The sequence below is a fragment of the Ranitomeya imitator genome, chromosome 3, assembly GCF_032444005.1.
Source record: "Ranitomeya imitator isolate aRanImi1 chromosome 3, aRanImi1.pri, whole genome shotgun sequence".
Lineage (NCBI taxonomy): Eukaryota > Metazoa > Chordata > Amphibia > Anura > Dendrobatidae > Ranitomeya > Ranitomeya imitator.
Window position 1 is genome coordinate 64,754,708 of NC_091284.1, and position 26,108 is coordinate 64,780,815.

General features: G+C 42.0%; 1 protein-coding gene across 6 annotated transcripts in view; it reads right to left on the bottom strand.

Annotated features, from left to right (window-relative positions):
* Nucleotides 1-26,108, bottom strand: part of ROBO1 (roundabout guidance receptor 1) — a 1,753,811-nt gene that overhangs the window by 40,622 nt on the left and 1,687,081 nt on the right. For all 6 annotated transcript variants that reach the window (XM_069760966.1, XM_069760963.1, XM_069760965.1 and 3 more), the window contains 2 exons: nucleotides 21,932-22,267; nucleotides 3,337-3,444 (listed from right to left, as the gene is read on the bottom strand). In XM_069760966.1, coding sequence (XP_069617067.1) covers nucleotides 3,337-3,444; nucleotides 21,932-22,267 — 444 coding nt within the window. The remainder of the gene's footprint in view (nucleotides 1-3,336; nucleotides 3,445-21,931; nucleotides 22,268-26,108) is intronic.

Genomic DNA, 26,108 nt, shown 5'->3' on the forward strand with positions numbered 1-26,108 from the left:
TTCTTGGCCAAATAGCAAGGGCCATATGAGGTCATCGAGAAACTTGGTGAGGTAAATTATAAAATTCACCAACCGGGAAGACGGAAACCATTCCAAGTTTACCATGTCAACCTCATCAAGCCATGGCAAGATAGAGAGCCGACAGTAACTCCGTCTTTGCTAGGCAACCCAGAAGATGAGGTTGGAGCGGTTACTATAGCGGAGACACTATCAAAGACCCAGAAACAGCAGTGCCGGGAGTTACTCCAGAAAAACAGGGACCTGTTTTCAGAGTTGCCGGGACACACGAAGGTCATACAGCACGAGGTCCTAACATAGCCACATGTGCGGGTGAATGTGAAACCCTATCGTATTCCTGAGGCTCGTCGAGAAGTTATCTCCAAGGAAGTGGAGCGTATGTTGAAGCTTGGAGTCATTGAGGAGTCCAAGAGCGGTTGGTCGAGCCCAATTGTCCTGGTCCCAAAACCTGATGGAGAGTGGAGGTTTTGCAATGACTATCGGAAGTTGAATGAGGTCTCCAAGTTTGATGCTTATCCCATGCCCCGCGTTGATGAGCTCATCGAAAGGCTTGTGCACGCCAGATATATATCCACCTTGGATTTGACAAAGGGGTATTGGCAGATCCCCATGGCACAGGAAGCCAAGGAGAAGACGGCCTTTTCGACACTTGATGGATGCTTCCAGTATGTCCGGATGCCGTTTGGCCTACAGGGAGCTCCGGCGACCTTCCAGAGGGCTATGGATAGAGTCCTTGCACCCCATAAGGCCTACGCTGCTGCGTACCTAGATGATATCGTCATCTTTAGCCCGGACTGGGAGAGTCATCTGGAGAAAGTCGAAGCGGTGTTTGATGCTCTAAGAGAGACGGGGTTTACAATAAACCCGAAGAAGTGTGCCTTGGGTAAGGAAGAAGCTAAATACCTAGGCTATATAGTGGGTCGTGGAGAAATAAAGCCCCAAATCAGGAAAGTGGAGGCAATCCAAACGTGGCCGAAACCACTTTCAAAAAAGCAAGTTAAAGCCTTTCTGGGAATCGTGGGATATTACAGGAGGTTCATCCCAAACTTCGCCACAGTGGCTGCGCCTCTGACTGATCTGCTGAAGGGGACAAAGTCGGTGATGGTTAAATGGTCCGAAGAGACAGAGTCAGCCTTCCAGGAGTTGAAAGGGGCTCTATGTAAGCAGCCCGTTCTGATGGCCCCAGACTTCAAGAAAGAATTTATTCTTCAGACAGATGCCTCAGATGTTGGGGTAGGAGCAGTCCTTTCCCAAGAGCTACATGGGGAGGAGCATCCTGTTCTCTATCTGAGTAGAAAGCTGTCCTCATCTGAGAAGAACTACTCAGTCGTGGAAAAAGAGTGTTTGGCCATAAAGTGGGCGGTGGACACGTTACGGTACTATCTGCTGGGTCGTAAATTCAGACTAATATCTGACCATGCCCCACTTAGATGGATGAGGGAAACAAAGGGCAGAAATGCTAGGGTCACCCGTTGGTTCTTAGCCCTGCAGGACTTTAGTTTCCATGTGGAACATAGGGCCGGAAAGCTGCACGGTAATGCGGATGCCCTATCAAGAATCCCTTGTTTAGTTGGGGAAAGTGCCAAGCCCCACGGCTTTAGGCAGAGGGGGAAGGTATGTAGCATGGCTAACGGGTGTGTGGTCGACGGGAGGTATGTGTCACATAGGTACCTTGTCGCTGTAATGTAGCCCGGGATATTTCTTTGTTATACATAACCATATATTTGTGTTTCAGGACCTGTGGTGATGTCAGACCACATGGCTAATCATGTGATAGGTTACTGGGTGTGGTTAGTCCTATATAAGTCAGGCTAATGCTTAGCACAGTAGATATGTGAGGAGGTGAAACCCTCCTGAGTGTGTCAAGGCTCCAGGACTGAGTCGGAAGGACTGGACATTTGTTTTTCTTTTCCTGAGCCAAAGGCTATTTGTTTTCTGTTATTTCGCCACGTGGTTTATGATGCAATAAACCCTATGAACTTTTCAAGAAACGTGAATCCTGAGTCTCAGACGTCGCACCCGAGTGAGTGAAATCCCTACAATATATATATATATATATATATATATATATATATACATACACATTATATATGTGTGTATATAAATATATATATATATATATATATATATATATATATACATTCACGATAATTCTTCACATTTACTTATTTTCTTAACTACATAGTAACATAGTAACATAGTAACATAGTTAGTAAGGCCGAAAAAAGACATTTCTCCATCCAGTTCAGCCTATATTCCATCATAATAAATACCCAGATCTACGTCCTTCTACAGAACCTAATAATTGTATGATACAATATTGTTCTGCTCCAGGAAGACATCCAGGCCTCTCTTGAACCCCTCGACTGAGTTCGCCATCACCACCTCCGTTCAGTGTGTAATGGTGATATTGATTCCCTCTTCCCATGTGTATAACCTTACATTTATCATTGTTAAACCTCATCTGCCACCTTTCAGCCCAAGTTTCCAACTTATCCAGATCCATCTGTAGCAGAATACTATCTTCTCTTGTATTAACTGCTTTACATAGTTTTGTATCATCTGCAAATATCGATATTTTACTGTGTAAACCTTCTACCAGATCATTAATGAATATGTTGAAGAGAACAGGTCCCAATACTGACCCCTGCGGTACCCCACTGGTCACAGCGACCCAGTTAGAGACTATACCATTTATAACCACCCTCTGCTTTCTATCACTAAGCCAGTTACTAACCCATTTACACACATTTTCCCCCAGACCAAGCATTCTCATTTTGTGTACCAACCTCTTGTGCGGCACGGTATCAAACGCTTTGGAAAAATCGAGATATACCACGTCCAATGACTCACCGTGGTCCAGTCTATAGCTTACCTCTTCATAAAAACTGATTAGATTGGTTTGACAGGAGCGATTTCTCATAAACCCATGCTGATATGGAGTTAAACAGTTATTCTCATTGAGATAATCCAGAATAACATCCCTCAGAAACCCTTCAAATATTTTACCAACAATAGAGGTTAGACTTACTGGCCTATAATTTCCAGGTTCACTTTTAGAGCCCTTTTTGAATATTGGCACCACATTTGCTATGCGCCAGTCCTGCGGAACAGACCCTGTCGCTATAGAGTCACTAAAAATAAGAAATAATGGTTTATCTATTACATTACTTAGTTCTCTTAGTACTCGTGGGTGTATGCCATCCGGACCCGGAGATTTATCTATTTTAATCTTATTTAGCCGGTTTCGCACCTCTTCTTGGGTTAGATTGGTGACCCTTAATATTAATATGATTAATTATCCACAGCTATAATTACCTGATGTGCTGCTCCCTCGATCTGAGCTGTTGTACGATCCACCAGTGTTTTGATCATGGGACTGGTTGTAAGGTATAGTGGCTGGCATAGTATCCGTGGCTCGATAATCTAAAAGAACAAATTAAATAAAATTGATTAAAAAAACACTAAAAAAAATCAAGGTAAACATAGTAATGTTACCAATAATAACAACAACAGCAATTATATTAATAAAATAGTTCAACAGATGGACAACATGGCATGAGAATGTGCATGGACATAATAATGTGCGTCAACATTTAAAGAGGTTATCACTACTTGGACAACCCCGTCTCAATCAGCCCACAGTAAAATAATAACACTAAAGGTACCGTCACACATAACGATTTCTTTAACGATATCGTTGCTTTTTGTGACGTAGCAACGATATCGTTAACAAAATCGTTATGCGTGACAGCGACCAACGATCAGGCCCCTGCTGGGAGATCATTGGCCGCTGGGAATGATCAGGACCTTTTTTTGGTCGCTGATCACCCGCTGTCATCGCTGGATCGGCGTTCACTGGTAACCAGGGTAAATATCGGGTTACTAAGTGCAGGGCCGCGCTTAGTAACCCGATGTTTACCCTGGTTACCATTGTAAATGTAAAAAAAAAAAAACAGTACATACTTACATTCCGGTGTCTGTCACGTACCCCGCCTTCAGCTTCCCTGCAATGACTGTGAGCGCCGGCCGTAAAGCAAAGCGGTGACGTCACTGCTTTACGGCCGTCCCTCACAGTCAGTACGGGAAGCTGACGGCGAGGGACGTGACAGGCACCGGAATGTGAGTATGTACTGTTTTTTTTCTTTTTACATTTACAATGGTAACCAGGGTAAACATCAGGTTACTAAGTGCGGCCCTGTGCTTAGTAACCCGATGTTTACCCTGGTTACCCGGGGACTTCGGCATCGTTGGTCGCTGAAGAGCTGTCTGTGTGTCTCCAGCGACCACACAACGACTTACCATCGCTGGTCGTGATCGTTGGTAAATCGTTTAGTGTAACGGTACCTTTAGACTCACATCCGATGCCGTAACAACAGTGTCGACACACACTCACCCGGGGATCGCATGACATTGTTATGTTACACGATCACTGCGACCAATCAGTGCTGGCGTCACTCTCTCCGTCTTCAGACAAATCAGAAATCAAGAGAAAGTGAGCGGACAAATGCAGCTCTGACTTCCTCTTGATGATTGATTAGTCTGAAGGTGGAAAGACTGACGTTAGCACTGATCGCGCAGGGATCGTGTGACATAACAATGTGACGCAGATTCCCATGACAGCAAGTGCCAACATTGCTAGAACGGCACAGGCACTGGAGGTGAGTATAATTGTAATTATTTTACAGAGGGCAAACATGCTGATTTAGACGGGGTTGTCCAAGTAGTGGACAACCCCTTCAAACAGTAATCAGGGGTATACATAGAATTCCGGGGATCCCATAGCAAAAGTCTGCATTCCATTAAACAACTCATTCTTGAGATTGTGTCGTGGGAGCCCATCAAGGGTGACAGAGGGCTCATTTTCTTATCCGACCAATTTTGATGGCACAGTCACGGTTCATTACGACATCTAAAGGGTTAAACTGCTATGATCAGAGCTAGCTCCAACTGCAGCAATTAATGGTGACTGTCTGCTGTGTAAAATAACCAACCTTTCCTATCATGGAGAGATCACATGAGCCTGCTCCATGCCAATTCTTCCAACTTCTAGGGCAGATGGTGAGAGAATTGAGCCATCGGTAAGTGGCTCACAGGCCCAATAGTCCAATAGCAGCCGCTCAGCCTGCCACCATTGATGGTACTCCATTGACTATAAAATAATAGACTACATGAACTTTTTATATATGTATATATATATATATATATATATTTATTTATTTATTTTTTTTAAATCATTTTCTTTTATATGAATATTGAGTACCAGAATAGCATTAATAATTTATGTTCCTGTTGTAGAAATGAATAACAAACATTTTTGATCCAGTAAATCACCTAAATCATATGAAGACCTGTAGTATTTATCCAGGTCATCGGCGCTTTCTTTAATCCAATATCTTCTTTTTTGACGTATATTCCTACTGTGAATGCCATGATTAATGCAAGCATAAAGATAGCTGGAGTCTACTCTTAGTGAAGATTAAAGAAAACTCCTAAAGATCTTGGCTTTCTTTAAGCACCAGGACTTCAGAAGGAACACAGCAGGCGTTATGGTGCACCTTCATTAGCGATTCATGTAGCACAGTGAAGGATGTCAGAAGGTTATCTGACAATGCGGCATAAGTATATTGTCAACAAGTATTCATTAACAGACATGCTACATCCTATACTTATTAATACAATGTACACTCGGGAGATTAGTGTTTACACAGGGTGATTGAGGACGAGGGCAGCAGATGTGGTCTTGGGGTGGCATTTACAATCACATCATATGGAGGTCACCAAGTTTCGCTCTCTTTTAATGTGTCCTTATTACCAGAGATTGTTTTCCTCCATTCACTTCCCAGCATATGTTCAAACCATTGTACAGAGTAACGAGCAGCAGGGGGTTAATCTACAGCAACAAGCGGCACTATAGTATGTGCCATAGCTCTAATGAAGGCTGTTTAGGTTCCAGGATCTTTGTGTTATTGACTCATTCAATGTTCTTTTTCATTCATGCTGCAACCACATATAGCACAACATAATGTGACCTGTATCAGAAGATAAATGAGATTCTATCAACAAAATAGTATTTATGGCTTAAAAAAAATAATGTAAAAAAGAAAAATAATGCCTGAGAGCAGAACTGTAGAACTGTATACTTATTCTTATATTATACTTTTAACTTTCTTAACATCTTCTGTAGGAGTGCACTGTTCCACCATTTTCCCGATTGCTGACTCGATTGACAGTTTGGACCTACAGCACAATTGCACCCCTGGCCTGATTTGCGCTCTCTATGGTGCAGAATTGGACATGGCATTTGGCCAGATTGGGAGCTAACAGTGTACTCTGTTCATTCAGACAGGGGTGAATGTGGATTACCCAACCATGGCCACTATGCAGCCGATGGAACTGTACAACTCTGCAACTTATCACATCTGGCCACAGCCGGCAACGGGAACAGTGCCGCACCCCTACCAATCCAATCTGATATTGATGACCTGTGCTAAGGATAGGCAATCAATGTAAAAGCACTCGACAATCCCTTTAAGCACTTTACTCTTTAAAAGAGACCAGCCACTGCTGCTAGACAACAGTGGTGGCCAGTAGTCAAGGCAAGGAGTAGTAAACAATGACATTATAATCCCTCCGGTCTTTAGAACTGAGGGGATTTTTAAAAATAAATAAATTGCAAAGTTGCTTGTTTTTACGAGCACTTTTCACTTTTAGTCAGTATGATAAAGGGGTGGTCTGAAACACAAATTAATTACTTCTGATTGACGGCTGAGATCAGAAGTAATGAGTCGGGAAAAGAGTGCAGTGTAAGAAGAATACCCATGGTGCAGAGACCAGCAGTGTCCCCGCAATTTAAGTAACATGCGTGGGCGTCTACAGTGGCTTGCAAAAGTATTCGGCTCCCTGGAACTTTTTCATCCTTTTCACACATTTCATGCTTCAAACATAAAGATAACAAATGTAAATTTTGGTAAAGAATCAACAACAACTGGAACACAATTGTGAAGTTGAACAAAATTTATTGGTTATTTAAAATTTTTGTGGAAAATCAATAACTGTATACGGTATAGTGGCTTCTGCCTCAGTAGAAGGTGGGCCGATCAACAAACTGTTATAACTTTTTAACCACATGCTCTTTGGCCTCTGTTCCTTGGACTGGAGACATCTATCTATATACAGTTAGGCCCATATATATTTGGACAGAGACAACATTTTTCTAATTTTGGTTATAGACATTACCGCAATAAATTTTAAACAAAACAATTCAGATGCTGTTGAAGTTCAGACTTTCAGCTTTCATTTGAGGGTATCCACATTAAAATTGGATGAAGGGTTTAGGGGTTTCAGCTCCTTAACATGTGCCACCCTGTTTTTAAAGGGGCCAAAAGTAATTGGACAGATTCAATAATTTTAAATAAAATGTTCCTTTCTAGTACTTGGTTGAAAACCATTTGTTGGCAATGACTGCCTGAAGTCTTGAACTCATGGACATCACCAGACGCTGTGTTTCCTCCTTTTTGATGCTCTGCCAGGCCTTCACTGCGGTGGTTTTCAGTTGCTGGTTGTTTGTGGGCCTTTCTGTCTGAAGTTTAGTCTTTAACAAGTGAAATGCATGCTCAATTGGGTTGAGATCAGGTGACTGACTTGGCCGTTCAAGAATATTCCACTTCTTTGCTTTAATAAACTCCTGGGTTGCTTTGGTTTTATGTTCTGGGTCATTGTCCATCTGTAGTATGAAACGACGACCAATCAGTTTTGCTGCAGTATGTCTCTGAATACCTCAGAATTCATTTGGCTGCTTCTGTCCTGTGTCACATCATCAATAAACACTAGTGACCCAGTGCCACTGGCAGCCATGCATGCCCAAGCCATCACACTGCCTCCGCCGTGTTTTACAGATGATGTGGTATGCTTTGGGTCATGAGCTGTACCACGCCTTCGCCATACTTTTCTCTTTCTATCATTCTGGTAGAGGTTGATCTTGGTTTCATCTGTCCAAAGAATGTTCTTCCAGAACTGTGCTGGCTTTTTTAGATGTTTTTTAGCAAAGTCCAGTCTAGCCTTTTTCTTCTTGATGCTTATGAGTGGCTGCACCGTGCAGTGAACCCTCTGTATTTACTTTCATGCAGTCTTCTCTTTATGGTAGATTTGGATATTGATACGCCTACCTCCTGGAGAGTGTTGATCTCTTGGTTGGCTGTTGTGAAGGGGTTTCTCTTCACCACAGAGATTATTCTGCAATCATCCACTACTGTTGTCTTCCGTGGGCGCCCAGGTCTTTTTGCATTGATGAGTTCACCAGTGCTTTCTTTCTTTCTCAGGATGTACCAAACTGTAGATTTTGCCACTCCTAATATTGTAGCAATTTCTCGGATAGGTTTTTTCTGTTTTTGCAGCTTAATAATGGCTTGTTTCACCTGCATAGAGAGCTCCTGACCGCATGTTTACTTCACAGCAAAACCTTCCAAATGCAAGCACCACATCTCAAATCAACTCCAGGCCTTTTATGTGCTTAATTGAGAATGATGTAACGAAGGGATTGCCCACACCTGTCCATGAAATAGCCTTGAGTCAATTGTCCAATTACTTTTGGTCCCTTTAAAAACAGGGTTGCACACGTTAAGGAGCTGAAACTCCTAAACCCTTCATCCAATTTTAATGTGGATACCCTCAAATGAAAGCTGAAAGTCTGAACTTCAACTGCATCTGAATTGTTTTGTTTAAAATTCATTGTGGTAATGTCTATAACCAAAATTAGAAAAATGTAGTCTCTGTCCAAATATATATGGACCTAACTGTATATAATTGCCTAAGGGTTTTTCCGTCTGTCTGTCTGTCTGTCTGTCTGTCCTGGAAATCCCGCATCTCTGATTGGTCGAGGCCGCCAGGCCTTGACCAATCAGCGACGGGCACAGCGACGTTGATGTCATAAAGGATGTAGAAATCCCACGTTTCTGATTCAGGGATGGGCACAGTATCGACGTAGATGTCATAATGGTTGCCATGGTGACGATGATGTCATAAAGGTTGCCTCGACCAATCAGCGACGGGCACAGTCTGCCGCGAATTCTGGAATCATCATTGTCCATATACTACGGGGACATGCATATTCTAGAATACCCGATGCGTTAGAATCGGGCCACAATCTAGTATACGATAAGGTATCAACAGTGCTGGCAACTTCAACCTCCTAAGCCGGAGGTTGGTGGGTCTTAGGAGCGCCATCAGATACTGGGACCATTTTAATCTTTGAGCTTACTGGGAAAAGAAATTGCATATCTTTTTTAAGCTGTTTCCTTAAATTTAGCTTCCTCGCAGATGGAATAATGTAACATCTGAACGCCATTCATAGATGCTGAAAATTGTCTCATCCTCTGATCGGCATCTGCTCATCGGCTCTTTCTATTTGCACCAAATTATGAAAAATAAATAGAGTCCATATTTCTACAAGCAGCGTTCTCCTGCCACAGACCGCGCCACTTTGTATATTTGGGTTCCCAGTCAACGTCCATCACGTTTATGAGCAGGATAAATAATACAACAGCAGCTGTGAAAACATTTCAGCTTCTCGGGAAAACAAAAACAGATGAAAATGATAGACAAATCATTTGGCGATGGCCATTTACAGATGCACAGCCCTCTCATTTTGAAATTTGTTTGTAGTAAGTCAGAAAAAATAAATAAAAAAAATGAAAAATAAAAAATTAAAATCCTTGACATGGAAAAGATTATAGAGTGGCCAACGTCAATTATTTCTGAGTGCTGTCCCATTGTTATTTCCCATCAATGTCCAAACATAGCTCAGGAGGAATCCTTTGTGGTGGCTAGAAATGCAGGTAGCCACAAATAGCTCAGTCCTGGCCCACATAAAGGTCTCTCTGTATCGTGCAGGAGCACCAGGTCACCTACAACGAGCAGCTATGCTGCTGAGATCGGTCCTGGCCTTTCACCGAGAAGCCTTCAATTCTATGATGTGGAGCGCTCCTGAGATATAGTTCAAAGCTGGCACTGATCAGGATCCTGGGGACATCACTGCTGCAAATCACGGTATTAAAGTGGCTTGCACAGTACTGTAGCCTAAGGGTATGTGCACAAGTATCTGTGAGGGCTGTGGATTTTTCCGCAGCGGATTTGATAAATCCGCAGTGCAAAACTGCTGCGTTTTCTCCTGCGGATTTATCGCTTTTTCTATTGCGGAGTCCGCTGCGGGTTTACACCTGCAGTTTTCTATTTTCTCGGGTGTAAACCTGCAACGGAATCCGCACAAAGAATTGACATGCTGCGGAATGTAAACCGCTGCGTTTCTGCGCGTTTTTTTCCGCAGCATGTGCACTGCGGATTTCGTTTCCCGTAGGTTTACATTATACTGTAAACGCATGGGAAACCGCTGCAAATCTGCAGCAAAATCTGCATCGTGGGCTCATACCCTAAAGCCCTAGGAAAAAAAGACATCCCTATTTCTTTCTTTACCTCCACATATTACATTAGTGAAACGTGCCCTTAAGAAAGGAGCATGGTATATTCTAGTGTTCTAGATTACCTATGACATCGAGCACGAGACAAAACAGAACACGTGACTTATCTACAGGAAGTTATGTCCTATATATACTCAAATAAGCTCACATCTATGTGTAAATGATATCTATCTATCATCTATCTATCTATCTATCTATCTATCTATCTATCTATCTATCTATCTATCTATTATCTATCTATCTGTCTATCTATCTATCTATTATCTATCTATTATCTATCTATCTATTATCTATCTATCTATCTGTCTATCATCTATCTATCTATCTATCTATCTATCTATCTATCTATCATCTATCTGTCTATCATCTATTTATCTATCTATCTATCATCTATTTATCTATCTATCTATCTATCTATCTATCTATCTATCTATCTATCTATCTATCTATCTATCTATCTAGCTCCTATCTATCTATGATCTATCTATTATCTATCTAGCTATCTATCTGTCTATTATCTATCTATCTATCTATCTATCTATCTATCTATCTATCTATCTATCTATCTATCTATCTCCTATCTATCTATGATCTATCTATTATCTATCTAACTATCTATCTATCTATTATCTATATATATATAAACTGTAAAACTATATAAACTGTAAAATTATGCGCTACGTACCTTCACTACATAAGTGTGTTCTATATATCGGTAATGATGCTTAAATTTCATATATTCGATGCTTGCACACATCGTAGCGCATAGAGTGCTGCTGTATTCTTTTGTTTGTGTATTATGCATTCACTCCTGCTTGTACCTGTTAGCACTTGCCCTATTTTGTTACGAGGTGTTGGACCGTTTTGATTCTGTAGTACATTTCTATATAAAGTAAAGAAAAGTAGGCAGCACACAAAATTGCATTTTGAAAGGTTCAATGAGCCCATGTTTGAGATGGAAACGTTTCCATTGCACGCTGATAAAAGGCTTATTGAACCTTTGAATATCACATTTTGTGTGCTGCCTACTTTTCTTTATTTTCATATGATGTGGTTGTTGGGCTGCAACCTGTAGGCTGGCACCATTTTTCTAATGTTGAGGCTTGTACCTCTTCATTTGTTTTATCTATCTACTGTATTATCTATCAACAGAAAGTGGAAGCAGCACTCCAAAAATAATGCAAATTATAGGACTTTAATGGACCATGTGGTGATGTTGTGCTTCATAGTGTGAACCTTTCTCAACCCCATTATGAAAGGAAACAACGGCACTTGGGCCTTTAAAGCCCCATAATATCCACTCTTTTTGGAGTGCTGCTTCCCCTTTTTGTTTCTACTATTCAGGCTAGGCTTATGCCTGGGAAGCTTTGCAGTTTTAGTACAAACAAGGTCAGTTTTTATCACTTTCTAGGTTGCACAGCAGCAAAACAAACAGATTACAGTCCTTTCTCCCGGAGCAGACTTCATGCACAGAAGAGGCCTGATCCCGCCTTATCCCCTTCAGCCCGAGCTTCAGCAGCTTCCAGCGCCAAACAGAGATGTTCAATTTGGGGCACAGATCACAATGAACTGGCTGCAGCTTCCACATGGTTCTCTGCAGCCCTCACAAAAAGACTTCTAAGCGCATTCTCTCCCCGGCACATCTCTCTCTCAGCTATAGTTCACATTTTGGCTGGTCTCTCGCCAGCAACACACTCAATTCTTCATCCAGCAGAGTTACACTCACTCAGCATAGTGCCACTTCACGAAGCTACATCCTGGCTCTTAGTGAATCTTTCCAGGTGCATCTAATGAAGACCCCGCAGAGCTGGTATTTAACCTTGTTTTTCCCAGCTATGGTATAGGGCTGCTTTTTTTCCTTTCTCAATCTATCTCAAATAAACCGCATGTCAATCCCACGCATATCTCTCTTTCTAGCTTTCTAGGTATCTTCATTCGTCGTCTATCACCTATCTCATGTGTATTATCTGTATCTATTATTTATCTGATATCTAGCTAACTATCTATCTATTTAACCCCTTCATGACCGGGCTATTTTCCATTTTCGTTTTTTTCCTCCCCTTCTTCCAAGAGCCATAACTTGTTTTATTTTCCCATCCTCATAACCGTATGAGGGCTTGTTTTTTTTTTGCGGGACGAGTTGTACTTTGAATTGCACCATTCATTTTATCATGTGATGCACTCTAAAGTGAGAAAAAATTCCAAGTGTGTTGAAATTGCAAAAAAAAAAAAAAGTGCAATTCCAAAATAGTTTTTTTTTTTTTTATTATTATTTATGATGTTCATTGTATGGCAAAAGTGACCTGGCAATACGATGTTCCAGGCCAGAATTAGAACGCAGATACCAAACATGTATAGAATAGTTTTTTTATTTAAGTGCTGAAAAAAATCAGAAATTTGTAAAAAAAATGTAAAAATTAGCATTTTCCAAGACCCGTAACGTTTTAAATTTTGGGGAGCTGGGTGATGGCTTATTTTTTTAACCCTGAGCTGATGCTTTTATTGATACCCTTTTGGGGTAGATACAATGCTTTGATTGCTTCTTATTGCATTGTATTACAATGTTTTAGGGACTAAAAAAAAAAAGGAATTCTGTCATTTCCAATTTTTTTCTTCGAGTTACGCCGTGTACCAATCGGATTACTTTAATTTATATTTTGATGGATCAGGCTTTTCTCAAAACAGCAATATCAAATGTGAGTGTTTTATTTTTATTGTTTTACTTTTAATGGGGCCTAGAGGATACTATTAAAAATTAACTTTTAATTAAATCATAACTTAAAAATTCATCAGAGCAACAAGAGTCCAAATCCAAAGCTAACACCTACTATCAAGATACTACAAACCACAAAAAAGCATGCTGATGGGCACAAAGCATGACGGCGCCCCTGTTAAATGCTTCAGAGATTGTTCCATCTGCTGCTGTTAAAAACAGATGATTGCTGAATAAACCAGCCATCATCTTCAGGTAAAGATGTGAGCTCAATGTACATCATATGTCAGGAAGGGGTTAGGAATATCAAATGTATCTCATATTCCTTCCAATCTTATATAACTATGTACAGAAAAAACAACTGACCATCACCTCCGAAGAGAATAAAGCAAGTGTAAACAGGTGCAAGTTGCTGTGACAGCATAATAAACAAGCAAACAAAAACTTCAGCTGCCTCTGTATACGCCTAAGGCTGCTTTTAGTTAGCGCTGGATCCTACCTGCCCTTTAAATTGTTTAAAGGGACACTGTCACCTGAATTTGGAGGGAACAATCTTCAGCCATGGAGGCGGGGTTTTTGGGTGTTTGATTCACCCTTTCCTTACCCGCTGGCTGCATGCTGGCTGCAATATTGGATTGAAGTTTATTCTCTGTCCTCCGTAGTACATGCCTGCACTAGGTGCAATCTTGCCTTGCGCAGGCGTGTACTTATGGAGGACAGAGAATGAACTTCAATCCAATATTGCAGCCAGCATGCAGCCAGCGGGTAAGGAAAGGGTGAATCAAACACCCAAAAACCCCGCCTCCATGGCTGAAGATTGTTCCCTCCAAATTCAGGTGACCGTGTCCCTTTAAGGTTTTTTTTAGACCGTAAGAGTCATGTTTGATAAATATTAGGTTTAGGGACCCTTTAAAGAAAGGATCGCTTTCTTGTGGTTGGTGGGCTCTCATATATTGGTCAATTTCTGTGCTAAGTACTTTCTTTCATCAGTATATTCTATATAGCAGTAATGCAGTCCAAATTTCTTATATTCAATATCTGTATATATCTGCACTTACCGGGGCGGCTGTATGTTTTTGTATCCATCTATCTGACTAAAGTATGGCTCATATCCATCCTACTCATATCGACCTATTTTCTATGTAAATAAGTAAAACTTCATAATGATAATGAGCAGAGTTGCTGATTCCTCCAGTATAAGACATGAGACTCCAGATATTGATCTGTGTTTTATTAGACGATCACCGATTGTCCAGAGTCATCCTCGAGAATTAAATATCTCCCTTTCCTTCATCCAATCCCTCACCCACTAAAACATTTAGATCAAATCTTGCCATATTAATTTTTTTTTATTTGATTTTATTTCATCTGTGGTTTATTATTTGCAGCACTAAATTCAGTCGCAAAGGTTATCCGCGTGCTAATTAACTTTTTGACACTGTTAATCTCGATCTTCTACATTTACATGTATAGTAGCTTGACGGTTCTGCTCGAGTTGTAGGAGACTGGGAAAAGCTGTGCTTCTTATTAAAAAGATCTAAGCCCCAGATCCCCAGAAGACTTCACCTTCTAATAAAAGTAATAAGAAGAAGTGGCAAGCACAGAGTTTTCCTGCCAGGCACAGGGGGGATGGATGTAAAGTTTTTTTTTTTTTTACTATGAGCACGGTGTTAAATATAGAAAACTAATGAAAAAATAGAAGCAATATGCCCATAGTTTATAATAATGAGGACAAACTTTATAAGTTCACATAGAGACAGCTTGGAAGAATCTTTATGATGATGTCACTAAGAAATGACATCAGGTGGCAAACCACCAAATCAGAAAAGTGTACGCAAGAATTTGATTGGTTGCATCTGACATAAAGACCTGAAGAAATCTACAGAAGCCCTATTAGATTGTAATCAATTATTTGAGACCCAAGAACAGTCTACGTAACCTATATTGCAGTGTAAAAGTAAATCGTAATCTGTCACTCTTGGTCTTCAAGAAAAATAATTCTTAAAGGATTTATCTGTAGGATCAACCCTCGTAAGCTGTGTATATGGATATGCAAATCATAGCGGAATAAAGTGATACCTTGATATCTACAATCTAACGTCTTATTTCAAAGAAACCTATGCTATTCTTCTTAACCCCTTCATGACCCAGCCTATTTTGACCTTAAAGACCTTGCCGTTTTTTGCAATTCTGACCAGTGTCCCTTTATGAGGTAATAACTCAGGAACGCTTCAACAGATCCTAGCGGTTCTGAGATTGTTTTTTCGTGACATATTGGGCTTCATGTTAGTGGTAAATTTAGGTCAATAAATTCTGCGTTTATTTGTGATAAAAACGGAAATTTGGCGAAAATTTTGAAAATTTCGCAATTTTCACATTTTGAATTTTTATTCTGTTAAACCAGAGAGATATGTGACACAAAATAGTTAATAAATAACATTTCCCACATGTTTACTTTACATCAGCACAATTTTGGAAACAAAATTTTTTTTTGTTAGGAAGTTATAAGGGTTAAAATTTGACCAGCGATTTGTCATTTTTACAACGGAATTTACAAAACCATTTTTTTTAGGGACCACCTCACATTTGAAGTCAGTTTGAGGGGTCTATATGGCTGAAAATACCCAAAAGTGACACCATTCTAAAAACTGCACCCCTCAAGGTACTCAAAACCACATTCAAGAAGTTTATTAACCCTTCAGGTGCTTCACAGCAGCAGAAGCAACATGGAAGGAAAAAATGAACATTTAACTTTTTAGTCACAAAAATTATCTTTTAGCAACAATTTTTTTATTTTCCCAATGGTAAAAGGAGAAACTGAACCACGAAAGTTGTTGTCCAATTTGTCCTGAGTACGCTGATACCTCATATGTGAGGGTAAACCACTGTTTGGGCGAACGGCAGGGCTTGGAAGGGAAGGAGCGCCATTTGACTTTTTGAATCAAAAATTGGCTCCACTCTTTTCGGACACCATGTCACGTTTGGAGAGCCCCCGTGTGCCTAAAAATTAGAGCTCCCCCACAAGTGACCCCATTTTGGAAACTAGACGCCCCAAGGAACTTATCTAGATGCATAGTGAGCACTTTGAACCCCCAGGTGCTTCACAAATTGATCCGTAAAAATGAAAAAGTACTTTTTTTTCACAAAAAAATTCTTTTAGCCTCAATTTTTTCATTTTCACATGGGCAACAGGATAAAATGGATCCTAAAATGTGTTGGGCAATTTCTCCTGAGTACACCAATACCTCACATGTGGGGGTAAACCACTGTTTGGGCACATGGTAAGGCTCGGAAGGGAAGGAGCGCCATTTGACTTTTTGAATGAAAAATTATTTCCATCGTTAGCGGACACCATGTCGCGTTTGGATAGCTCCTGTGTGCCTAAACATTGGCGCTCCCCCACAAGTGACCCCATTTTGGAAACTAGACCCCCCAAGGAACTTATTTAGATGCCTAGTGAGCACTTTAAACCCTCAGGTGCTTCACAAATTGATCTGTAAAAATGAAAAAGTACTTTTTTTTCACAAAAAAATTCTTTTCGCCTCAATTTTTTCATTTTCACATGGGCAGTAGGATAAAATGGATCATAAAATTTGTTGGGCAATTTCTCCCGAGTACGTCGATACCTCATATGTGGGGGTAAACCACTGTTTGGGCACTCGGCAGGGCTCGGAAGGGAAGGCGCGCCATTTGACTTTTTGAATGGAAAATTAGCTCCAATTGTTAGCGGACACCATGTCGGGTTTGGAGAGCCCCTGTGTGCCTAAACATTGGAGCTCCCCCACAAGTGACCCCATTTTGGAAACTAGACCCCCCAAGGAACTTATCTAGATGCATATTGAGCACTTTAAACCCCCCGGTGCTTCACAGAAGTTTATAACGCAGAGCCATGAAAATAAAAAATAATTTTTCTTTCCTCAAAAATGATTTTTTAGCCTGGAATTTCCTATTTTGCCAAGGATAATAGGAGAAATTGGACCCCAAATATTGTTGTCCAGTTTGTCCTGAGTACGCTGATACCCCATATGTGGGGGTAAACCACTGTTTGGGCGCACGGCAGGGCTCGGAAGGGATGGCACGCCATTTGGCTTTTTAAATGGAAAATTAGCTCCAATCATTAGCGGACACCATGTCACGTTTGGAGAGCCCCTGTGTGCCTAAACATTGGAGATCCCCCAGAAATGACACCATTTTGGAAACTAGACCCCCAAAGGAACTAATCTAGATGTGTGGTGAGGACTTTGAACCCCCAAGTGCTTCACAGAAGTTTATAACGCAGAGCCATGAAAATAAAAAATAAAAATTATTTTCTCAAAAATGATCTTTTAGCCTGCAATTTTTTATTTTCCCAAGGGTAACAGGAGAAATTTGACCCCAAAAGTTGTTGTCCAGTTTCTCCTGAGTACGCTGATACGCTGATACCCCATATGTGGGGGTAAATCACTGTTTGGGCACATGCCGGGGCTCGGAAGTGAAGTAGTGACGTTTTGAAATGCAGACTTTGATGGAATGCGCTGTGGGCGTCACGTTGCTTTTGCAGAGCCCCTGATGTGGCTTAACAGTAGAAACCCCCCACAAGTGACCCCATTTTGGAAACTAGACCCCCAAAGGAACTTATCTAGATGTGTGGTGAGCACTTTGAACCCCCAAGTGCTTCATAGAAGTTTATAATGCAGAGCCGTGAAAATAATAAATTCGTTTTCTTTCCTCAAAAATAATTATTTAGCCCAGAATTTTTTATTTTCCCAAGGGTTACAGAAGAAATTGGACCCCAAAAGTTGTTGTCCAGTTTCTCCTGAGTACGCTGATACCCCATATGTGGGGGTAAACCACTGTTTGGGCACATGCCGAGGCTCGGAAGTGAAGTAGTGACGTTTTGAAATGCAGACTTTGATGGAATGCTCTGTGGGCGTCACGTTGCGTTTGCAGAGCCCCTGATGTGGCTTAACAGTAGAAACCCCCCACAAGTGACCCCATTTTGGAAACTAGACCCCGAAAGGAACTTATCTAGATGTGTGGTGAACACTTTGAACCCCCAAGCGCTTCATAGAAGTTTATAATGCAGAGCCGTGAAAATAATAAATACGTTTTCTTTCCTCAAAAATAATTATTTAGCCCAGAATTTTTTAATTTTCCCAAGGGTAACAGGAGAAATTTGACCCCAATATTTGTTGTCCAGTTTCTCCTGAGTACGGTGATACCCCATATGTGGGGGTAAACTACTGTTTGGGCACATGTCGGGGCTTGGAATTGAAGTAGTGACATTTTGAAATGCAGACTTTGATGGAATGCTCTGCGGGCGTCACGTTGCGTTTGCAGAGCCCCTGATGTGCCTAAACAGTAGAAACCCCCCACAAGTGACCCCATTTTGGAAACTAGACCCCGAAAGGAACTTATCTAGATGTGTGGTGAACACTTTGAACCCCCAAGTGCTTCATAGAAGTTTATAATGCAGAGCCGTGAAAATAATAAATACGTTTTCTTTCCTCAAAAATAATTATTTAGCCCAGAATTTTTTATTTTCCCAAGGGTTACAGGAGAAATTGGACCCCAAAAGTTGTTGTCCAGTTTCTCCTGAGTACGCTGATACCCCATGTGTGGGGGTAAACCACTGTTTGGGCACATGTTGGGGCTCAGAAGGGAAGTAGTGACTTTTGAAATGCAGACTTTGATGGAATGGTCTGCGGGTGTCACGTTGCGTTTGCAGAGCCCCTGGTGTGCCTAAACAGTAGAAACCCCCACAAGTGACCCCATTTTAGAAACTAGACCCCCCAAGGAACTTATCTAGATATGTGGTGAGCACTTTGAACCCCCAAGTGCTTCACAGACGTTTACAACGCAGAGCCGTGAAAATAAAAAATCATTCTTCTTTCCTCAAAAATTATGTTTTAGCAAGCATTTTTTTTGATTCACAAGGGTAACAGGAGAAATTGGACCCCAGTAATTGTTGCGCAGTTTGTCCTGAGTATGCTGGTACCCCATATGTGGGGGTAAACCACTGTTTGGGTGCACGTCGGGGCTCGGAAGTGAGGGAGCACCATTTGACATTTTGAATACGAGATTGGCTGGAATCAATGGTGGCGCCATGTTGCGTTTGGAGACCCCTGATGTGCCTAAACAGTGGTAACCCCTCAATTCTAACTCCAACACTAACCCCCCCACACCCCTAACCCTAATCCCAACTGTAGCCATAACCCTAATCACAACCCTAACCACAACCCTAATTCCAACCCTAACCCTAAGGCTATGTGCCCACATTGCGGATTCGTGTGAGATATTTCCGCACCATTTTTGAAAAATCGGCGGGTAAAAGGCACTGCGTTTTACCTGCGGATTTTCCGCGGATTTCCAGTGTTTTTTGTGCAGATTTCACCTGCGGATTCCTATTGAGGAACAGGTGTAAAACGCCGCGGAATCCGAACAAAAAAATGGACATGCTGCGGAAAATACAACGCAACTTTTCCGCGCGGTATTTTCCGCACCATGGGCACAGCGGATTTGGTTTTCCATAGGTTTACATGGTACTGTAAACCTGATGGAACACTGCTGCGAATCCGCAGCGGCCAATCCGCAGCCAAATCCGCACAGTGTGCACATAGCCTAATTCTAAAGGTATGTGCACACGCTGCGGAAAACGCTGCAGATCCGCAGCAGTTTCCCATGAGTTTACAGTTCAATGTAAACCTACGGGAAACAAAAATCGCTGTGCCCATGCTGCGGAAAAACTGCACGGAAACGCAGCAGTTTACATTCCGCAGCATGTCACTTCTTTGTGCGGATTCCGCAGCGGTTTTACAACTGCTCAAATAGAAAATCGCAGTTGTAAAACCGCAGTGAAATGCGCCGAAAAACCGCGGTAAATCCGCCATAAATCCGCAGCAGTTTAGCACTGCGGATTTATCAAATCCGCAGCGGAAAAATCCGCAGAGGACCAGAATACGTGTGCACATACCGAAACCCTAACCCTAGCCCTAACCCTAACCCTACCCCTAGCCCTAACCCTACCCCTAACCCTAACCCTAACCCTACCCCTACCCCTAACCCTACCCCTAACCCTACCCCTACCCCTAACCCTACCCCTAACCCTACCCCTACCCCTAACCCTACCCCTAACCCTAACCCTACCCCTAACCCTACCCCTAACCCTATTCTAACATTAGTGGAAAAAAAAAATTTCTTTATTTTTTTTATTGTCCCTACCTATGGGGGTGACAAAGAAGGGGGGTCATTTATTATTTTTTTTATTTTGATCACTGAGATATAATCTATCTCAGTGATCAAAATGCACTTTGGAACGAATCTGCCGGCCGGCAGATTCGGCGGGCGCACTGCGCATGCGCCCGCCATTTTGGAAGATGGCGGCACCCAGGGAGAAGACGGACGGGACCCCGGCTGGATCGGTAAGTATGATGGGGTGGGGGGGACCACGGGGGGGGGGATCGGAGCACGGGGGGGGGAATCGGAGCGCGGGAGGGGTGGAACGGAGCACGGGGGGCGTGGAACGAAGCACGGGGGGGTGGAACGGAGTGCAGGGGGGGTGGATCGGAGTGCAGGGGGTGTGATTGGAGCACGGGGGGGTGATTGGAGCATGGGGGGAGCGGACAAGAGCACGGAGGGGAGCGGAGCACTGGACGGAGGGGAGCCGGAGCAGTGTACCGGCCAGATCGGAGGGCTGGGGGGGCGATCGGTGGGGTAGGGTGGGGGCACATTAGTATTTCCAGCCATGGCCGATGATATTTCAGCATCGGCCATGGCTGGATTGTAATATTTCACCCGTTATAATAGGTGAAATATTACAAATCGCTCTGATTGGCAGTTTCACTTTCAACAGCCAATCAGAGCGATCGTAGCCACGAGGGGGTGAAGCCACCCCCCCTGGGCTAAACTACCACTCCCCCTGTCCCTGCAGATCGGGTGAAATGGGAGTTAACCCTTTCACCCGATCTGCAGGGACGCGATCTTTCCATGACGCCACATAGGCGTCATGGGTCGGATTGGCACCGACTTTCATGACGCCTACGTGGCGTCATGGGTCGGGAAGGGGTTAATATCTAAATGAGCTATTAAGATCGATGAGCCGAGTATACATCACCCTGAGAATCTGCCTCCAGACCTCATTAAAAAAAAGGAGTGAGTTACTAGTAATAAGTAATGGCCGCTATCTGCTCTCCTGATATCACTGCAGAGCTGTGTGTGATTATAACTAACACAGTACAGTAGAACGGATCTTTGCCTCATTGCAAACACATGTGCAGCTGCAGTCCTCTCATTGGGCTTTAGCTTCCATCTCACAGGCAACCAGTGTGGGGGGGAAGGGCAGTACAGCAGAGCTTATAGCACTGTGAGAGTACAGCTACAATTGCAGATGTGTTTGTAATAAGTCAAAGCTTAGCTCTGCTGTACTGTGTTTGTTGTAATCATACACAGCTCTGCAGTGAGATCAGGAGAGAAGACCATCAAACATCACACTGGTAAATCATCCTTTCATTTATAATAAGCTCTGAATGAAGATTCTCAGGGAGATCTATGTCAGGCCCATACATCTCATTTACCTCCGACCTGCAGGGCAATTTATACCCTGCTGTGTTAAAAAATAGAAAAAAAAAGTTCTTGAAGTAAATGTATCTAAAAATAATAATATAATCCTTGTTCCTTGCAGAAAATATTCTACCTCCATCTATAGGGTTAAAGGTTCTTGTGTGGGAATTAGAAACGTTTTTAATACCTTTGTTGATTTTATTTTGCTCCATGATGTTGTACTGCATGGGGGCGACGTCCGGTTTATGCTGAGTAGACGGCTTCCAGTGCTTCTCATCTGTGTCCCCACTAGATGAGTTGATGTTATTGCCGATGTTTGACTGGATGAGCTGAGTGGTGGCATAAGGAGTGGGTTGGCCGGCACCACTGACAAATCGACCATCTTTCAGATTGGGGCTATTGAAGGTCTTCATCTCATTGATTTTGTTGCTGATGTCCACGTCGCTGTAAACACCCGATTCGGGCACCATCAGGTTGGTTTGCTTGTTGTCCAGTTGGTTGTTGTAATTGGCGATACAATCCGCTGGAGAAAAAAGATAGACAATAGGAGTAAAGAAAATAACTAAGGACACAAGGAAAATATAGCTTGTGAGGAAGAGGGTATTAATAATTATTAACCAATTAGGGCTGGGTCCAAATTGTGTGCACGATCTATGCTCTATGCCGGGGAAAGCTCCAACCATACAAGTTAAGCATATCCATAGGAATCTATTGATCCCAAAAATATCAAAAAAAGTGTGTATGTCTATAACAGAGACACAGAAAAAGCTGTACTGTTTTTCATAGAGTCATTATAGGGTACATGAACTTTATTCCATAATGCCGTCATGTTAAGGTTTGGTGATATCACAAAATTAGAAAACATTAATGCCAATTATGGTACATAGTGCAGTCACCTCAACTGAAATGGAATGATGAGCCACACTGTGCAGTTTGCATATGTCCTTACTCTTCTGCGCTTTATCATATGCACTTTATAATCTTGCGATATCTGGAGCAAAGGCCTCTTTCAGCTGCGGCCTGAACCTCCACACTCCCAGGCACCTGCAACAGGAGATCCTGGTGCCCTCATCATACTTTCATCCCATTAAAGAGGATCTGTCACCAGGTCGAAAGTGGTCAGTTTTTGCAAATTTTTCTCTTCCCGTTGTTCCCTTGAGTATTCTGCCTTTTTTCTTTTTTAAAACTCACCATAAGATTCCAGAGATTTGGGTCTTTTTATTTAGTGGGGATTTCAATGGTCTTTACTAAGATGCTATAGCTCACAAAGTAGTTATGCAGAGCAGCCTAAAGACATGCCCTAGAGGATCCTATGAACCACGCCCCTTTGCTAAAGACCACAAAAAGGTCCACATCTCTAGATGAGTATGGCACATTTAAAAGAAAAAAAAAGAAGTAACATAATTTTCAGGGGGAGCAGCAGGAATAAAGTAAGACAGTTTAAAGAAGTGGACACTTTTGACATGTTGATAGATCATCTTTAGCACTCCACCATTTACGAAGACCTCATCTCTGCGCACCAAACGGTTATGGTCCCCCTCAGTATAAGGGCCCCATAGCCACTGTATAGACACAGTCTATAATCTTAATACTAACCAATGGCACCCATAAGGGCCCCATACCCTCTGTATAGACTGCATCTATGCCCTTGACACTTACCAATGGGACCCAAAAGGGCCTCAGACCTTCTGTATGGACTGCGTCTATGCCCTTTGACACTAACCAATGGGACACAAAAGCGCATCGTACCCTCTGTATAGATTGTGTCTATGCTCTTGACAATAACCAATGGGACCCATAAGGGCCTCATACGCTCAGTATGGACTGCATCTATGCCCATAACACTAACCAATAGCACCCATAAGGGCTCCATACCGACTCATAGAATGCATCTATAACCTTGACACTTACCAATGGGACCCATAAGGGCCTCATACCTTCTGTATGAACTGCGTCTATGCCCTTGACACCAACCAATGGGACACAAAAGCACCTCGTACCCTCTGTATAGATTGTGTCTATGCTCTTGACAATTAAGTAAATAAGGCAGCACACTGCAGCGCTAAAACATGCAAACTTGAAAACACGAAATTTGAACTGCATTACTGCACTAGAAATATGAAAAAATGAGAGCTTTTAGCGCATAAAAATGGCCAATTTTATGTGTACCTGGTAGCCACTTTACGGCATCTCTCTCATACCAGGTCCTACGCTTGCCTTACCTCGCTGAGAATAAACGTCTCCATCTGAATGGGTACATGTGAAACCTCTTCTTAGACTAAAATTCTCTCTCTCTGTGGAGGGGTATTGGACCTGCTGTAATTAAAACACCTGAAGCTAGGAGGTGGAGTGCACGATCAGAAGGCTAGAGAATACATTTCAAAAACCTGACCTGCACATCCAAACATAGACTCAGTGTGAACAGGTGCTGAACCTAGAGTCGCCAACTCGTATATAGTTAAGTAAATAAGGCAGCACACTGCAGCGCTAAAACATGCAAACTTGAAAACACGAAATTTGAACTGCATTACTGCACTAGAAATATGAAAAATGAGAGCTTTTAGCGCATAAAAATGGCCAATTTTATGTGTACCTCGTAGCCTCTTTACGGCATCTCTCTTATACCAGGTCCTACGCTTGCTAATACCCCTCCACAGAGAGAGAGAATTTTAGTCTAAGAAGAGGTTTCACATGCACCCATTCAGATGGAGACGTTTATTCTCAGCGAGGTAAGGCAAGTGTAGGACCTGGTATAAGAGAGATGCCGTAAAGAGGCTACCAGGTACACATAAAATTGACCATTTTTATGCGCTAAAAGCTCTCATTTTTCATATTTCTAGTGCAGTAATGCAGTTCAAATTTGAAATGTATGCTCTTGACAATAACCAATGAGTCCCATAAGGGCCTCATACTCGCTGTATAGAATGCGTCTATAACCTTGACACTTACTAATGGCACCCATAAGGGCCCCATGCACGCTGTATAGACTGCATCTATAACCTTGCCACAAACTAATGGCACCCATAAGGGCCCCATACTCGCTGTATAGACTGCGTCTATAACCTTGCCACGTACCAATGGGACAGTTTATTCAGTACATCTGTATAGATGGTAATTTATTGTAGGTAAAAGGATTCTTGGAAATGGGAAAGGGCCAACAAAAACCATTCTCTGACACCCCATATGGAATTTATAGACTCTTAGGTCCATTATAAGAAAATGACTGGTTTTAAATAGTAATTAGCGTTAACACATAGACTCCGATATCATTATAAATATGAGCTCTGGAGCCATTCACAGACTTATAAGACTGACTTTTACTGCCGCCTAAACCCAAACCAGACGGAACAGGTTCACTGTGTCCAAATCCTAATCACACACAGGTTTGGTTTTGGGAATATAGAACCTGGAAATGTTGGCACCTTCTTACTGATTAGACTCAATTAAATCTACGTATGTGATATGAAACGCACATTGCTATGTCTGATGCAGATTAACATTCTTCCAGGCCATTTTCCTGTGGAGCTACATGTAACATATTATGTGCCTCCATAAACGATGTGCTGCGCAGTTACAATGTCTGGCGCCAACCTCAGATTTCAGCACAATGCTGCTGTAGGGACATTCATGGTGAAACAGCAAAGAATAAGAAAGGTTTATTAAACCAAGGATTTCAGGACTAAACTCAAACACCACAGAGCCTACAATGTAATGAGGTGAAGCAGTGTATAGCTGACTTCTTGTCATGTGTGATGATGAGGAAGGAGCGAGGCCGTAACTTGTGCCCCCGATAACTGGCAGGAGTTGAGTGCCATAATGAAAACTCCCTTGGATTAATGTATTTGAGTATTTCTCATCATTGATTTCTATGGAAAGCTTGCTCAGCAGTTTCATTAACACACTAAGTGAGATTTTTCAAATCTAATGTAAGTTCTTGTTCACACGTAGCATTTTTTTCTCAGGGATTTTTTTGTGTGTGCAGATAAAATACAGCATTTTATAGCTAAATGAATTAGATTTCTAAAATGTCATTCACACGATCCATTTTTTTCCTTGCATTTTTAGATCTGTGGCATGTCAATTACTTCAGTGTCTTTACTGCAGTTTTTCTACCATTGAGATCAAAATGACTTCACACCCCTCACAAAAATTCATTAAAAAATGGCACCAAAAATGTCCTTAATTTCCACTATGACTTTCTGGCCATAGCCTGCGCTTTTCTTGCAGAAAGAAAATGCATCAACATTATTTGTGTGAATATATCCTGAGTGGAGAATAATAATAAACTACCGTAATAGTCTTTTTACTCAGTGCTAGTTCTGAGAAATTCCCAGCACATAGTCACAAACACTGCAGAAGTCCAC